Genomic DNA, 17,135 nt, shown 5'->3' on the forward strand with positions numbered 1-17,135 from the left:
ATAACCTTTCCCAAATACCACATGCTCATTTTTATATACATGATTACAGTGGTGTCCAATTGAGTGAGTTAAGAAAATGAAGATACATAGTAGTGGATTAACACTAATGTTTCTTTATCACAATTAAGCCATTGCAGATGTTTCAACTGTATTCACCCCTTCACTAGCTCAATGTCCCTTACCACTTTTTCAGAGACATGCACCCAAAAGGCTGTTAAGGAGATGCACATTACCATTTATTAAGGATACCCGCATTAGAGACAATAAACATATTGTCATCTTGATGTGTAGGGATTTATGCAGTTACTATTATTTATGTTCTGTTACTGCCCAAATCTAGGCCCAATTGTGGATCTAGGCCTAACTGTGGAATGTACTGTACAAATCTTCAGTGGACTTGTGCACACTAAGAGAAAAGATGTTTTTATAAAAAGTTGTAAGTAACATGTGATCGCTAGCATGTTATGAACTCCAGTATATCCAGGGCAGGTTGTAACTGAACACGTTAGCTGATCGAGGTGAACCGTAGGCACCTCACTATGATTCACCTAGACTAGCTAAAGTGTGAAAACTACAGTTATGGTCATCTAGTCTAAACTCCACTTATGACTTTGTGCCTTTTTCCCAACTGCCTAGAAGAACCTCCTCTTCCATCTAGTCACCAGGTGCTTTCCCTTCCCTCTACTTTAAAAGTCACTCCTTTTGGCTTTGCCTTCTTTCACTATAATCTCTGCTCAGGAGAAATTCACTGCCTCTTTCACCTGTTTGTTGTAAATAATCCCCTACTGCAATTTTGTTCCCCAGCCCCAGCATGTCCTATCATTTGTTTGTTGTTAGATGGTAAATTCCTTGGGGCAGAGATTTTTTCCTCTATTAAAAAAAAAAAGAAACCATCATGCTCTCTTGACAGACTAATGTTACATGATGATGATAATACAAATTTTTAAACATACAGGTAAACTCTTTTAACTTGAATATCAAATAAAACTGCTTAGAACAAAGGTAATAATTTGTTACGTTAAATCAATACATAACTGCTCTACAACGCCATCCAGTGATGAGAGATGCATATTAGAATCAAGCCTTCAAAATTTGTTTTGTAACAGAGCTACTGAGAAAATTAAATGAAGACTGTGAACTTTATGTAACACAGGCTGGATTCGAAATGAAAAGATATAAATTATTAAACCTAATCCCTTTATCTGCTTGTCATCAGCTCAGGCTTAAACTCTTCAAGTAGCTAATTGTCCATATAATTATAAACTAATTGCTTTCCATTCCAGGATAATTATAGGATAGTGTTCAGGACCAATGCACTGTATGATAGTATTCTGTTGCAAAACATGTATATGTTTTCTATGGTAATCTGAAGAGGAGATAAAGTACTTGGCTGAAGGTGTCAATAAGCAACAATATACAGTATAAGCAATTCCTGCAATAGAATGGAATCCAAGAAAGGCATACTGTACAACTTATGTCTTTTGATCAAAATGATGCTACCTGTAACTGTGAAGGGGTTGGATGTTTTGCACACAGTAAGCCTACTTTTTAATTTGTGTGCATGCATTTGAGGGCCGATTTCTCCATATGAGCATCCAAATAACGTGTACTTGGGTATCTTAACTTTGAAAATTGGCCTCCCCGGGGAATGTGCTTTTTAAATTCATTTATATTTTGTAATTTACAAGATTTTATTATTTGGTGAGGAGGGAGTGAGGAGGAAGGATTGAATTTTCTTTGTTATATGAATGTATAGTTGAGAAAATGAGAGCAGCAAAGAATCCTGTGGCACCTTATAGAATAATAGACATTTTGGAGCATGAGCTTTCGTGGGTGAATACCCACTTCGTCAGATGCATCTGATGTCCCATGCATCTGACAAAGTGGGTATTCACCCACGAAAGCTCATGCTCCAAAACGTCTGTTAGTCTATAAGGGGCCACAGGATTCTTTGCTGCTTTTACAGATCCAGACTAACACTGCTACCCCTCTGATACTTGAGACAATGAGGTAACTTGCCAGAAACTGACTCTTTCACAGTGTGCTGTGAGTGGTCACTTCTTCTGAACAAATGAGACTGATTATTTAGGCACCTAAACATGGATTTAGATGCCTAACTCCAGGCACTGATGTATAAATATTTAGGCCCTAATATTTAACTTCTTGTGATCCTGAAATAGAGACTTGGCTCAGCATCTCTAAAGTAACAGCACACTTGCTAACCTGCACCAGAGTCTTCTAGATTTCTCTCTTTTTTTGTTGTCTTTACTCTCTCGTGGTTAATGTCTATTATATCTAGTATAGCAATGTAAAGAAATTATTTCAAATAGAGTTTCACTTGCAGCTTCAAACATACTGAAGTTCTGATTCACCTTTTGGCTCAGAGTTCACGTTGAGTTAGACTTGCTAAATTGCTACAGCCTTTGCTCATTTCATCACTCATCTTCAGATTGTCCCAAAGACAGCAACAGATAGATGACTGACCCTGGTATTGTGATGCCTTATTACGTTATGTTTGTCACCCATCAAAATAACTCATTGTCTTTCTACATCCACATTCTCTGTATTAGTACCTGTTTCCCTCTTTTTAACGTACAGGTTCCTAACAACCTAGATTTCTCTACCCTCCTAGCCTTGTTATAAATGTGGTAAAAATCTTTCAACAATTTAACGCTAACATACATGGGTGTATGCCTCTATCTCACTGCTCTGTAGCATTGTTTTTGTGTGACCTCTTCTCTTATATTTGGACAATGTGTTTGCATAATTACAGTGAACAATCCACATGACTTTCTCCCTTACCGCCTTCCCACAAAATAGGCTAACCATATATTTTTAAAATGTACAGTATGTATCTACTGTTGATTCCTGCAATCAGAGCACTCCAGAGCATTGTTTGTCCCCTAGCAAGAAAATAATAACTAGTACAAGCCAGAAAATAAAGACCCAACAAAATGTGACCCCATGCTGTTATATCCCACTGAGCCCTATATGATTATACATAATGTCACGTACAGCAGGCTTGACTTTTACCATGTCAGTGCTGTCATGCTTCAGACTACTTTTTTCAATTCAACCAGAAGCTACTATTACTGCAGCTCCACTGTCTGGTGTTGCCAAGCCCTGCTGGAGAATTAATGAAGGAAGCATTGTAGTGGCTGTGAACCTGTTAGTAGCTAATATTTGCTTAATGTGGTGTTGCTAATCATGCAATTTGGGTTCACCCAGTTTTATAGCGGGTGCAGCAGTAAATGGTGTCTGCAAAAAATGATTTTAATGCAAGCAATAGCCTTAGTAGATCCTTTTTTATTCATTTGCTTTTAATCTTTTCATAGGATGTTTACTGTTCAAGTAGATGAAGACAGAAGCCAGACTCAGAGGCTACCTACTGATCAGTCTATAACTGTTAAAAAACTCTTTGTGGGAGGGACCCCACCTTACTTTCAGGTTGCGCCTATCAGGAACATACCCCCTTTTGAGGGTTGCATATGGAATCTTGTCATCAATGCCATGTAAGTAGGTCTTACTAGTGCTCACAGATGTTTTGGTTACTGAAGCTATAAGCACCTCAGCTGCCAAGAGAAAAGTTGCTGTCAAAAGCTTAAACCTACACAAAAGGGTACCTAAAAACTGCCTTATACACCGTTGTTCTTTTTGATATATCAATATACAGTGTGCACATGACAGGACATAGGTCTGATTTATTGAGGTCAGTCTTCTTCTGGGTGTAAGAACCAGTGCCTGCCCACAAAAAATACCACCTACAGTGTTCTAAAGCCACATTCCAGACCACAACAACTTACCCTAGTAATGCTTTGGTGTTGTAGGCCATTCTTATGGAACTCTGTGCCATTGTTTTTAAATAAGGGTGAGATTCTGGACTGTCAGATTATGGGAATTAGTATGCTTAGCATGGAGCCTTAACCATAGGAAATGTTCTGCTCCACTAGGTTAATGATCTGGACGTACCAGGTGGACAGAAAAAAAAGGAATGGTGAATGAAATGGAACTTCTGCAAAACAAATCACTTTGATAACACTTTAAAGCAACAGACTCAGTGCTTGGTCAAGTGTGAACTCAGAGCAGTACCATAGCTTCTTCAGTGACAAAGAGAGGCAGAGGAATTGATGAGAGCTATTGATTTCATTGTGTCTCCTTAGCCCCATGGACTTCGCTCAGCCTGTGTCCTTCAAAAATGCAGATATAGGCCAGTGTCGCACTCTGGAATCCGAGATCAGATTTCCTGAAGGAGAAGATGAAGATGAAGCTACCCCTGCTTCTGTCTTGATCCAGCCTGAACCTGATGGTAAAGAGGAGAAAGAGAGCACAACTGCCACCCCCAGGTTTTCTTCCTCTCCTCTTCCACCACCATCACCTTCACCTCCTACACATGTAAGTGTGTATTGCGTCTATGAAGAACAGTTTTAGAAGAGAAGTCTCTTTTATGTGGGAAGAGGAGAGGAATTAGTAATGATGCCTTAAAATTACGATGTGTGTGTAGATGGCTAGAGGATATTGAGTAGTTGGAGTATCTACACTATTCTAGAGTTCTGGATGTTTCATCCAGCGTGTAAATGAAGCAGATTGTCAACTAAAGCTCAGGACAAGCTTGAATCCTGAATCATTTTATTTTTTTCCTCAGCGAAAGCTTAAAATATGATCATAGCATCCTGAGTCACACTGAGGTGATATGATTCTGTTATATATCCCCTTTCTCCACCTCTTCCCTCTCTAATCTCCCAAGAACTCCAGAAAGCCACCATGGCAATCACAGATTTTGTTTTTGTTGGCTTTTCCTTCATTCTCAACTCCAAAGAGAATTGCAAGGTTGGATAGGCCTTTTTTGTGTCATTTATGTCTTTTCTTTTCTTTTTTTTTGTGGTTGAGGATGGGATCAGACTGAATGATTAAAAGCTCTTTTATAAAAATGCATGTATTGCTATCGCCATATTAGGATGTAATGCTTTGCACACGTGTCACATAGGTGTATGTATGCTCTGTATATATGTGGACCCTGCCCACGTGCTGTATTAACTCTACTGAAAATATAAAAAGGTGATTTAATTAAAATCAGCATCTATATCAGAAGACTGGAGGGTAACAGAAGTTTTTTAAAAGATGTGATAGGTAATTACAGGCCAGTGAATCATACTTTGGCTTCCAGTAAATTAGTTGAAATTATTAATAAGGGTCAGATTTTTCAAACTAAATTAAAACAAAGGGAGCTACTCGTTGGTGACTGCTTTTGAGAACCTGGCCACTTCACTGAAGTGCTTAAATAGAAACTCAGATCTCTTGAAAAACTAGCCATAGAGAAAGATTAATAAAACAGCTGATTGAACATCATCAGAAATTCATGCCTCTCTGATCTACTAGAGTTCTGGGAACATATCAGTAAAATAATGGACAAAAGAAAACTGACTGATCAAATTTACTTTGATGGTCAAAAATCTTTGTTGAACTCCATCACAAGAGTATGTTAAAGAAATTAAATAGTCACAGGTTGAGAGTTAAGGGTGGGATTCCTCATGCTTCAGGATATAAAACAACAACTAACTGATTGGAATTAGAAAGAAGCTTCCCCTATGGGAAATTTTTCTCATAATGGTGTTTCTTGCACCTTCCTCTGGTATCAGCCACTCTCAGTGATGGGATACTGATCAAGGTGGACCATGGGTCTGATATGATATAATGATTCCTGTGAAATTTTATAACCTTAGCCAAAAGACTGCTGAATCATAGAATCATAGGACTGGAAGGGACCTCAAGAGGCTATCTAGTCCAGTGCTCTGCACTCAAGGCAGGACTAAGTATTATCTAGAGCAGTGTTTCTCAAACTGGAGCCTCCACTTATGTAGGAAAAGCACCGGCAGGCTGGACCTGTTTGTTTACTTGCCCCGTCCACAGGTCTGGCCAATCGTGGCTCCCACTGGCCACGGTTCGCTGCTCCAAGCCAATGGGAGCTGCTGGAAGCTGCGGCCAGTAAGTCCTTCAGCCCATCCCATTTCCAGCAGCCTCCATTGGCCTGGAGCAGCGAACCAAGGCTAATGGGAGCCGTGATCAGCCGGACCTGCAGACGGGGCAAATAAGCTAACCAGCCTGGCCCACCAGGGGCTTTTCCTACACAAGTGGCAGCCACAGTTTGAAAAACACTTCTCTAGAGCATCCCTGACGGGTTTGAATGACCTTCTCTTAAAAATCTCCGATGATGGAGAATCCACAACCTCCCTAGGCAATTTATTCCAGTTCTTAAGCACCCTGACAGTTAGGAAGTTTTTCCTAATGTTGAACCAAATCTCCCTTCCTGCAATTTAAGCCCATTGCTTCTTGTCCTATCCTCACAGGTTAGCAAGAATAATTTTCTCACTCCTCTTTGTAACAACCTTTTATGTACAGTAACTCCTCACTTAACATCCTCCCGCTTAACGTTGTTTCCAAGTTACATCACTGCTCCATTAGGGAACTTCTCATTTAATGTTGTGCAATGCTCCCTTAGCAGTCATTTGGCTGCTTGCTCTGTCCACTGCTTGTAGGATTCTGTGGAAAAGCAGCGACTTTACAAGGGAGCATTGCACAAGTTCCGCTTCTCCACCTCCTCCCCCTCCCTCCCAGCATTTCCCACTTAGGACTTTCTGGGAGGGAGGAAGGGATGGAGCAGGGAAACACCATGTCTCTGCTCCTCCCCTTTTTTCCTAGAAAGTCCTAAGCACCGCCAAACAGCTGTTTGGCATCAGGGAAGCACTGTTAGGGAGGGGGAGGAGCGGGGACGCGGCGTGCTCTGTGGAGGAGGTAGAGTGGGGGTGGCAAGAGGTGGGCCGGAGTGGAACAGGGATGGGAAGAGGCAGGCCTGGAACATTCCCCAGCAAAGTCAGTGCCTGTTCTTCTAGGGGGAAGCTGCTCCTGCACAAGGTGCTTCCTAGTGTCCTTGCCTGCATCATTGTCTGCAGCGGGCTGTGCCTGTGTGGGGTAAGTCGGGGGCACTTCCCAACCACAGTACAGTACTGTATAGTATATAATGCCTTTTGTCTGTCCCCAAAATTTTTCCTTGGAACCTAACCCCCTGCATTTACATTAAATGTTATGGGGAAATTGGATTTGTTTCATATTGTTTCACTTAAAGTTGCATTTTTCAGGAACATGACTACAATGTAAAGTGAGGAGTTACTGTATTTGAAAACTGTTATCTTGTCCCCTCACAGTCTTCTCATCTCCAAACTAAACAAACTCAGTTTTTTTCAATCTTCCCTCATAGGTCATGTTTTCTAGCCCTTTAACCATTTTTGTTGCTCTTCTATGTACTTTCTCCAGTTTGTCCACATCCTTCCTGAAATGTGGTGCCCAGAACTGGACACAATATTTCAATTGAGGCCTAATCAGTACAGAATAGTATCTCAGGCTTCAAACTCCTGGCAATGCAAAACTGGGTGTTATTGGTGCAAATTTTAAAAATGTGTATCTCAGTAAAGGAGTTCAGATGATTAAACTGATTGAGAAAGTTGTTCCTGCTCCAATACAGTAATATTAAAAGTTGGCACAGCATTTCCTGGCTAAATAGTTCAGGTGCTTGAAATAGTAAATTGGAAAGTATTGTGAAAAAATCCAGTCTTGAGTTTGTTTTTGGTACAAACCCAGAAGTTTGTTGCAACTTGTTAGGGGGCTTATTCTTTCACTTTTTCACTTGCCTGGTCCTTCTCACATGAATAGAGAGCAACAGTACCCAAAGTCTGAAGGTGCAAACAATTTGATGTTTATTGGGGTGAACTTCCAGCAAGCATGATTCCAGTTTCCTTCCTCAGTGTCCCTCTTCCCAGCTCTGACACCACAGAGCCTTACTTGTATCCCTGTTCTCATTCCTCCCCTTAGCGAAACATGATTTCAATTCCCCCACCCCCATTCCCTGTTCCCATGTCCCTCCCCTTACTTCCTGATTGCTTGCAGACTATATAGTAAAACTTGAGGTCTGCTTAGCTATACCTTAACCAATCATTTTACTGAAATTTAACTAACCAGTCCTAACATATTGTAACATGATTATTTAACCAATCATATCCCACCACCTTAATTGGTTTACACCCAACAAAATTAATTATATAGCAGACAGAAACAATTCCAGAACCAGACAGAGATTATACGGACAAACAATAAGGAAGTGGAGACTATAGTGATAGAACAATACAGAAAGGAAGATTTTGCATCCCAGCTATTAATAAGTGAGTTCTTGCCAGACAGGATGCTATCAAACTAAGTTTCCTTTTACATCTAGACTCTTCCCTTCCTCTGGAGGTGATAGGTATAGCAGGACGGGATTGTATTCCTAACACCCCAATAGCACCTTATTTCAATGTGACTAGTTTGGAATGTAAGAATGTGACCATACATTTCCCAGCTTATGGCTGCCTCTGCTGTTTAGCCAAAGGCTTAGCCTAAGAACAGGGCCTCAGGCATTGGCTACACTTGAGAGTTGCAGCGCTGGTGGTGGCTTTACAGCGCTGTAACTCACTCCCTGTCCACACTGGCAAGGCACATAGAGCGCTGTATCTCTGTGGCTACAGTGCTGCAGGTACTCCACCTCCCCGAGAGGAATGAAGAGAACAGCGCTAGTGCTGGGGTGCCAGTGTAAACAGGGAATAATCTTACTACGCTGTAACTGACCTCCGGAAGCTTCCCATAATGCTTTTAAGTAAAGATTACTATCTTTGTTTTGTTGTGAACTCCGGGCTCCCGAAGCTGCTTATCAAAAAAACAAACACAGCTACTGTTTGCTGTGAATGAGCTCCCTTTGGAATGCCCACAGCTAGTGTTTGCTTGAAGAGAGGGGGCTTGAGGAGAGAAGCAGCACAGCATGCGGGAGGGAGGGAGGGAAGTGGGGGGTCCGTTTCGGGGAGGCTGCTTATCTGGTGCTTTCAGTGAGCGAGAAAGGGGTGGGGGAGGAGGTCGGAACTTGCAGCTGCTGACAGTGTCAGTTCCAAAAACCCACTCACTCTCTCCCCCACGCTCCCTGTCACACTCCACATACCCCCCTTTTGAAAAGCACGTTGCAGCCACTTGAATGCTGGGATAGCTGCCCATAATGCACCGCTCCCAATGCTGCTGCAGATGCTGCAAATGTGGCCACGTCAGTGCACTGGTAGCTGTCAGTGTGGCCAGATTACAGCGCTTTCCCTATTCAGCTGTATGAAGACAGGTTTAACTCCCTGCGCTGTACAGCTCCAAGTGTAGCCATACCCTCAGACTGTCACAGTAAAAGAAGGACCTTACACAGACAGATAGTGATTTTATACCTCTTTTATACCTCTATAACTAGCTAAGTGATAAGAATACACCTAAATTTTTAAAGTATAGGCCTTTGCAGACAGCCTGAATATCTATATCCTAACACAACTCTGTAGCTGTGTTGTCTGAGTTGTCTGATCACCCTTATAATTTCCCACAATTGTGAAAATTTAAATCACTAAAAATAAAAAAAAGCTTCATACCCATAATTTGAGCAATAGTGAAAATGTAAATTGATACAAATTTTAAAATGCTTAAAATAAACATATTACCTATTGAAATTATAAAAAAAATTAAAATTGAATTCTTCCCAGCCTGTTTATATAGGAACTAAAGCAACACTTTTGACTTCTACCCACAAGATGGCGAAATTGTAACATGATGAAACTGATACATTTCCATTTTCAATAAAAAAAAATTTATACAGTTCAAAAACACTGAGTCTATGACACAAATATTCAGAGCAAAGGAACTCCAAGATAAAGGTGATAATCCATTCTCCCACTCCTGTGAAAGAGAGAGAGGCTGCCATAAGCATATTGTTTGACAGAAGTGTTTGTTTCTTTTTTTCTTTCTTTATTTTACTTCCATTGCTTGCTGTCTTCTGTCTAGAAACCTGAGAGACTCTTTCCACTGCCTGGGTCCATGTGTATTTATACTAGCCATTTTTCAAGGGCAAAATTAAGAGAAATAATTATTAGTTAAATGTTTAATGTTATTTACAATAATTGTTATTATTTAATTTTGTTGTTTAATAAAGAGATGGGCTTTACACATGAGGTACATGGAGCCATGATGAATCATGTAATCCACATATATTGCCCAGGGTGGTAATCTGGAAAAAAAAAGTGTGAAAACACACGTACCAACACCCTTGCAGTTTCTCTTTTGAAAAATAAGTGTTTTCGAATTCTTCATGTTCAAAAGCACCTTAAATGATCTATCTTTTCTTTTTTTGCCTAAATCCTGCTCAGTAGAGTTGGGCAAATAATGGATTTTTCAGTTTGCTGGCAATTCTGAAAAATTGGTGGAAAAAATCATTTTGGGCTGACTCACAAATTTATTAAAAATTTTCAGCATATCAAAAAATAATTTTAGGTTGTGCACAAAATGTGTTTTGATTTTGAACATTTTAAATCATTTTGATAAAGACATTTTCTAAATTAAAAGTAATTTTGAATCAAAAAATCAAAATGTTTCATTTTGAAAATGTTGAAATAAAGCATTTGAATTGTTTTCAGAATTTTTTAAAGTATTTTAAGGGTTTTTTTTAATTTTTGTTTTTTGGGGGGGAGCTAACGCAATTTGCTGAAATTTAGGTGACTTCATCAAATGTTTCAGTGTTGCTGAATCTGTATTTTTTGCCAAAAATTTGCACTGAAAAAGTTCACTCAGCTCTGTTGCTCAGTATTTGCACCTGCAACAAAGAGCATAACGATGGTTTATGTTGAAACAGCTGATACATCATTCGTGATTCAGTAATGTAGTACCTCAAAGCCATTCTGGAAGAATCTTATGTGCAAATCCAGTCAGCGCAGAAATTCACCCACATGCAGGGGGGCAAAAAAGACTGTACTGTACTTAAATCACACCCTATTCTTAAGTCTTAAGTACTCATGTGCTTTCCATCTCCACAGCAGTGAGTTTTGAACTCTTAATGAAGTTGCATTTAAAAAAAAAAACAAAAAACAGACAGACAGGACACAGGCTAATCAGGTAGTTTAGAAATACCGTGGTTGCCTGTTCGCTGCTTTCTTCTGCTAGGATTGTTAAAATGTGTCTTGCTTGAGAACAATGCCTTGGTAACTGCTGCTTCTGCCTCATATTATTTACTGCTTCTCAGGACTTGTTTGCCACTGAAGTGAAGAGCGCCAGCATTACAGCTGACTTTGACATCATCACGGTATCTTCCAACATTTTTCCAAATAGTCTCCAGTTGTTTCATTTAACACTATTGGGTGAATTGTGGTGCTGCCTTCTTCCTTTGCTAATAAATGACTTTTCTTATGAGTGCTGATGCAGCATCATTTGTAGAGGAACGTGTGAGACAGTTGGACAGTGAAGTTCCTATTTGCTCAGACAGGTCCACTAAGGTTATCAGTTTTCTATGATATGCATGGCTTCTGCTGATGTTTCCTATCATATAGAGAATAGCGAAGTTAAAGTAATTAATTAAATGGTTCAATTTTGAGGCTCCGAGGTGATGTCAGGGTTTATTAACTGGTTGGGCTTAAATGTGGGACACCTTAAGGCTATGATACAAAAATACAGAGCCAGGAAACTCCAAGTTGGGCTGACAATCCATGCTTTTAACTCACACATTTGTGAAAGAAGTAAAGTCAGACTGTCAGAGATAAAGTCAGGCCGACCTTTGTTGGAGATAGGCATGTGAATAAAGCCTGAATTTTCTAGAACAGTTCCCTTGTACAATTTTTTCTCACTGACACTTCCACCTCCATACAGTTGACTATTTAAGATTTGTTTTTAAGGGATATATAAATAAAGGACCAATATAACGACAAAATAAATTAATAGGTGTGTTAACCTATTACCAAATCCCCAGCAACATTTGTTGCACCTACCATTAATTCCTTGTCCTCCTACTGTGCCCCAGCATCAGTGCTTACTGAAAGTAGCAAGTAACTGAGACAGTTTAGTAATATTTGACATCTGACAGAACCAAATTTTTCCCTCGCTGAAATCCTTGGAGGCGATAAATAGACAACCAAGGGCAGACTTTGGCCCCTTAATGTTGTAACATGCACTAGTGTGCCATTGAAATGTTCACTTTAGGTCCATTTTTTTCATTCTTCATCCATCTGCCGATTCCAGATTTCAATTTATCTCCAAGTTTAAACAACTGATGATGGATATATTACATATACAGTACTATTACCAGTTGTTAAACTATCAGGCTAAAATTGTAACTGTTAAAATAGCTTTGGACATTAGCCAGCATTATAGGAATATTATTTTGCAACTATATCACCTGTATCCATTTGTTAATCACTGAAAGACTATCATCACACATTCATCACTCTTGTTTTGTGCTGTTGAGTAACATCTTTCTCCCATTTTTCTTTTAATTGCACATTGGTGTGTACTTGTCACAGTGCATGTTCTTTCACTGTACATGGAGGACTGTTATAATCAGAACAGAGCAGTTGTGGAAAATGTTTTTTAAAAAGTTCTCCACTGTTGTGAGGATTTCTTTCTGACTTGTGAAAGACAAAATATCACATTACTGAAGAGGGGAATCACAGAGTGGGGAATTTCCTCTTTGCAGTAGAAATGAGGAATCATGCATGACATCTTGAAAATGCTTCACAGAAAGAACACGTTGGCAAGAAAACATGGCACATTGTACTTTGATGGCCTCTGCTGAGTCAGGGCTCAGAGAGAGGCTGTGGCCAATCCAGGACTGTTAAACACAGTGCTTAAAAACAGAGCTACCAAAGTCTGTTTTTTCCTGTGGTATTATTGTCCTGAGATGGTGCTGTCTTAGATCCTATAAGAAACTTCTTCACAGTATACCCGAAGTGGAGCGTCGGAGGAGATAATAATTCTTGTGACCCTTTCATTGAACAATGCTAGTCTGTGGCTATATGATCAAGGTTCAAAAGGACACAGTCAAAAAAAATCACACTTCTGCCTGAAAATGTTCTACCTTCTATTGTTACAAGTAACACCTAAGAGTAATGTAACTGGAAGAGACCATTGGTAAAAACAACATTTTTCTTTATTTCTTTGGTTTGTCATGTTTGTGTATTCGATAGCATAAAGACTATAGTACCTGTTTCTCCTCCGTATCAGCTAGTCAGTTTTTCTGGTATCTGTGTGGCTCTTTCAAACAGCAGCAAGGGGAGAGAAAACATTTTGAAAGACAGCGAAAGAAACCTGATTGTAAAACAAACAAAAAATTGGCATGGGAACTCAGTGGCAGGGGTAGCACCTGCAACTACTTCTATCTACTTTTTTTTTAAAGATTGACTAGATTTCAGGTTGGTAGTGTCCCTTTAAGATTTCAGTCCTGCTTAGACTCTATAAGACAGCACCCTAAAGTGTAAGTGCCAGTGAGCTACATTTAAGGATGCACTGAGCTGCACAGAAATCATTTCAGGGTCTGGTGCGCATACCCTGATGACAAAAAAGCAGTACATAAGTCTAAAGGAGCTCTGCTTTTAAAATGAATCTTCATTATATTGCCTGCTAACTTTATTTTACGTGGAGAGACAAAAGACACTGGGAAGTTGCAGAGCCAATACCTATAACAGGTAGCATATTCTAAAGTGCTCCAGGGTAAATGAAGGAACTTTAACTCTTGGACAGATGAGGTTCAGAATGAGAAGTTCTTCTTGAAAAATATTACTAGCATCCCTAGGAGACTATAGAAGAGGTTTTTTATTTTCTGATATATGCTTTATACTGCTGTAAAGCACATAATAAATTAATATGCTCGATCAATGGCATGATTTATGTTTTGCAGGACTCGTGTGCCGCTGATATAGTGCCAGCTGTTTTGGAGGGTGGCAAACAATTTGGTCTTTCAAGGAACAGCCATATTGCGGCAGCATTTGATGATACCAAAGTGAAGAACAGGTACAATGTCTGATTTTTGTGGTGAAGTAATAAAAGTGAGGTCTTATGTGGATGGCTGACAAACAAAATACTCTGGATCGTATTTTCAAAAACTTTAGTCACATTCTTGAGTGCCATTTTCTATGGTCCAGTTTTGTACATATAAAAACACTGGTTAGTGTACACAAATAGCATTTAGGCATGAAAAATGGGTACTGATTAGTCTGCCTGAGTAGTATGCCCAAATGAATTTTGGGGGCAGGAGAGGAGGGAGAGAAAATCAAAGTTTAGGACATACAAAACTGGCCTGTGAAGAAAGGTTATATGCACGAAAGTAGTTCTCAGTTTTAGAGGGCAGATGTGGCCCCTTTCAAAGTTTGGTATTTTGGTCCATAAATAACATGATTAGGAGTAATATTATATTTGTTTGTTTTGTTCAAACAAAGCATAGTGCAGCTGAATGATATCAATTGCCAAGAACCAGGATAGCCGGTTCATACAACAGAATTAATATATTGCACATGGTGTGGAAAGTGAAGTTCATTGAATCACAAACTAAATTATTTTTCTTGTAATGAGCAGGCCCCTTTTTCTCTTTTCTCTCATGATTAAAATCAGCCAGCAAGGTTACCTGTTGCGCATCAGGAACACTGCCAAGCTACACTCCCACACAGAAGAATTAATAGAATTACTCCTTCTGAAAGTTATAGCTATGCACTGGCTGGTTCTAGCTATTGGACCAGAGATTCTGGAGCAATACCTGGTTCATTGCTCACTTTTGCAGTGAAAGAGTGTGACAATTAATAATTGTTTCAAGTGAAACTAGTGAATTTTGTTCACCTTCCTTTGATTGCACAGGCAACTTGAATTCTGACATTTCCTAATTTTGAGTGCTTGACTTAGTAAATTTAATGTTATTTTAACATAGTGTTTGTGTGTGTAATTTCTTAGTTTAAAAAAAACAAAACAAGGTGAAAAGACAGAAACTCCATTATATAGCATCACTGGGCCCCCTCCTGGGTCATCAGCAGGCTTGCTGTATTAGACAATATACATCTCCACAATAGGTGTTGGACTAACAAGTAAAATGCAGCTCTCAAATGTGAATGTTGTTTTAAGTTTTGATGGACAAACAGAAGCACTAGTATTTGGCCTCTTAACAATTCATTTTTCTGAAAGGGAGGAAGGAAGAAGGGAGTGAGAGAATGAATTAATTTTTCCTCCGTTTGATTTTGAGAAAAATTTTTCTTTGGTTCTGCTTTTCCTTTTCAGGCTCACAATTGAATTTGAAGTCCGAACAGAGGCTGAATCTGGCTTGCTTTTTTATATGGCCCGGATCAACCATGCTGATTTTGCCACTGTTCAGATAAAGAATGGACTGCCTTACTTCAGCTATGACCTGGGAAGTGGGAACACCAGCACAATGATTCCAAACAAAATCAATGATGGCCAGTGGCACAAGGTATACCATGCAGTGGGATACTTAGAAGTACTAGAGAGATCCTTGACTTGTTCAGGAGATCTGCCTGAAATCTACATGAGCTGAATTTTTAGATACTGACACCTAAGTTGTGCTTGGAGAATTTTTGCTTTCATATGCACACACGTAATTGTAGCTATGTTTACACAGGTTCATAGTCTGCTGGGTGCCGATATTTGAAAATTTGTCCCTCAGGTAAAGACGTATTTTGGGTCACATTTAGAATATACAGTATATGTATCTGGGAAACCCAGAGAAGATTATAATGTTCTCTTCAACTGTCTAAGTTATGTAAATAATGAGGCCCAGGTGACGCTCAATGAGACACATCATTAGAGCTAACAGTCTTTTGGGGTATCACTGTGGCTGAAATGTGATACAGTTAAAAGACCAAAGAACTTTGAAAAAAAATCAAGTGAGGTTAATTTTGTTTGCACTGTTACCTCAGCTTGTTGGGGAGCAAATATGATATTCACAGACATGTTTGCAGTGTTTGTGAGCTTTAGGAAAGGAAATACTTATGAATATAAAATGCACTTGGCCTCTGGATAACAGATAGGAAATCATATCACAACCATCAGTATGGTATATACTGAACAGCGGTAACAAACACATTATAAGTTACTAGATACATGGAGAACTGTCCTAGGGGATTTACTAAATTTGACAAATCTGTTCTGCAAATCACAACACAAACTAAAGTAAATTAAAACCTGTCACTAACCAAGAATAACCCTAATAGCATTTCACCTTAATCATGGCTCACAGTACCCTAAACCCTGGTCTACAGCAGGGCTTTAGAGCTGGTCTGAAGATAGTTTTCCCTGGCGGAAATATTTCACAAAATCAAAAAATATTTTGTTTTCATTTAAAGTTTCCATGGGAAATTTTGAGTTTTCAGTGAAAATGCAAGACTGAAAGATTTCAGCCAACAATGAGAGTTGTAGAGCCTCATGGGAGTGGTATTTTGATCCTCCTGCCCCCATTGTTCTCTATGAGCTGGGACCCCAACTGGATTACATCTCCCATAATGCCTTCTTACTTTTGGTGAGAAGAAGGAATGGAGTCCCTGGCCCGGAGTACATTAGGGGAGATATAGGCCTGGTCTACACTACGCATTTAAACCGATTTTAGCAGCGTTAAACCGATTTAACCCTGCACCCGTCCACACAACAAGGCTCTTTATATCAATATAAAGGGCATTTTAAACCAGTTTCTGTACTCCTCCCCGACGAGAGGAGTAGCGCTGAAATCGGTATTACCATATCGGATTAGGGTTAGTGTGGCCGCAGATCGATGGTATTGGCCTCCGGGCGGTATCCCACAGTGCACCACTGTGACTGCTCTGGACAGCAATCTGAACTCAGATGCAGTGGCCAGGTTGACAGGGAAAAGCCCCGCGAAATTTAGAATTTCATTTCCTGTTTGCCCAGCATGGAGCTCTGATCAGCACGGGTGGCAAATGCAGTCCCAAAATCCAAAAAGAGCTCCAGCATGGACAGTACTGGGAGATACTGGATCATGATCGCTGGTATGGGAGACAAATCTGTTCTATCAGAGCTCCATTACAGAAGACGAAAATACCAAAGCGTTTGAAAAAAATCTCAGAGCAGGCTACACAGTATCGGTGCTGCGTGACAAGTGTAACGGAAAGCCAAAGAATCAAATGGACGCTCGTGGAGGGAGGGAGGGGTAACTGAGAACTCCAGCTATCCCACAGTCCCAGCAGTCTCTGAAAAGTATTTTGCATTCTTAGTAGAGCCCCCAATGCCTGTAGGTTCAAACACATTGTCTGGCGTGGTTC

At 39.8% G+C, this 17,135-nt stretch overlaps 1 protein-coding gene across 4 annotated transcripts in view; it reads left to right on the forward strand.

The window, feature by feature from the left end:
* Positions 1-17,135, forward strand: part of LAMA2 (laminin subunit alpha 2) — a 490,975-nt gene that overhangs the window by 460,726 nt on the left and 13,114 nt on the right. For 3 of the 4 annotated variants that reach the window (XM_075063935.1, XM_075063936.1, XM_075063937.1), the window contains 4 exons: positions 3,336-3,512; positions 4,161-4,392; positions 13,760-13,872; positions 15,124-15,313. In XM_075063935.1, the coding sequence (XP_074920036.1) occupies positions 3,336-3,512; positions 4,161-4,392; positions 13,760-13,872; positions 15,124-15,313 (712 nt within the window). Of the gene's footprint in view, positions 1-3,335; positions 3,513-4,160; positions 4,393-13,759; positions 13,873-15,123; positions 15,314-17,135 lie in introns of those variants that run through there. The other variant, XM_075063938.1, reaches the window with a different exon arrangement.

The sequence above is a fragment of the Chelonoidis abingdonii genome, chromosome 3, assembly GCF_003597395.2.
Source record: "Chelonoidis abingdonii isolate Lonesome George chromosome 3, CheloAbing_2.0, whole genome shotgun sequence".
Classification (NCBI taxonomy): domain Eukaryota; kingdom Metazoa; phylum Chordata; order Testudines; family Testudinidae; genus Chelonoidis; species Chelonoidis abingdonii.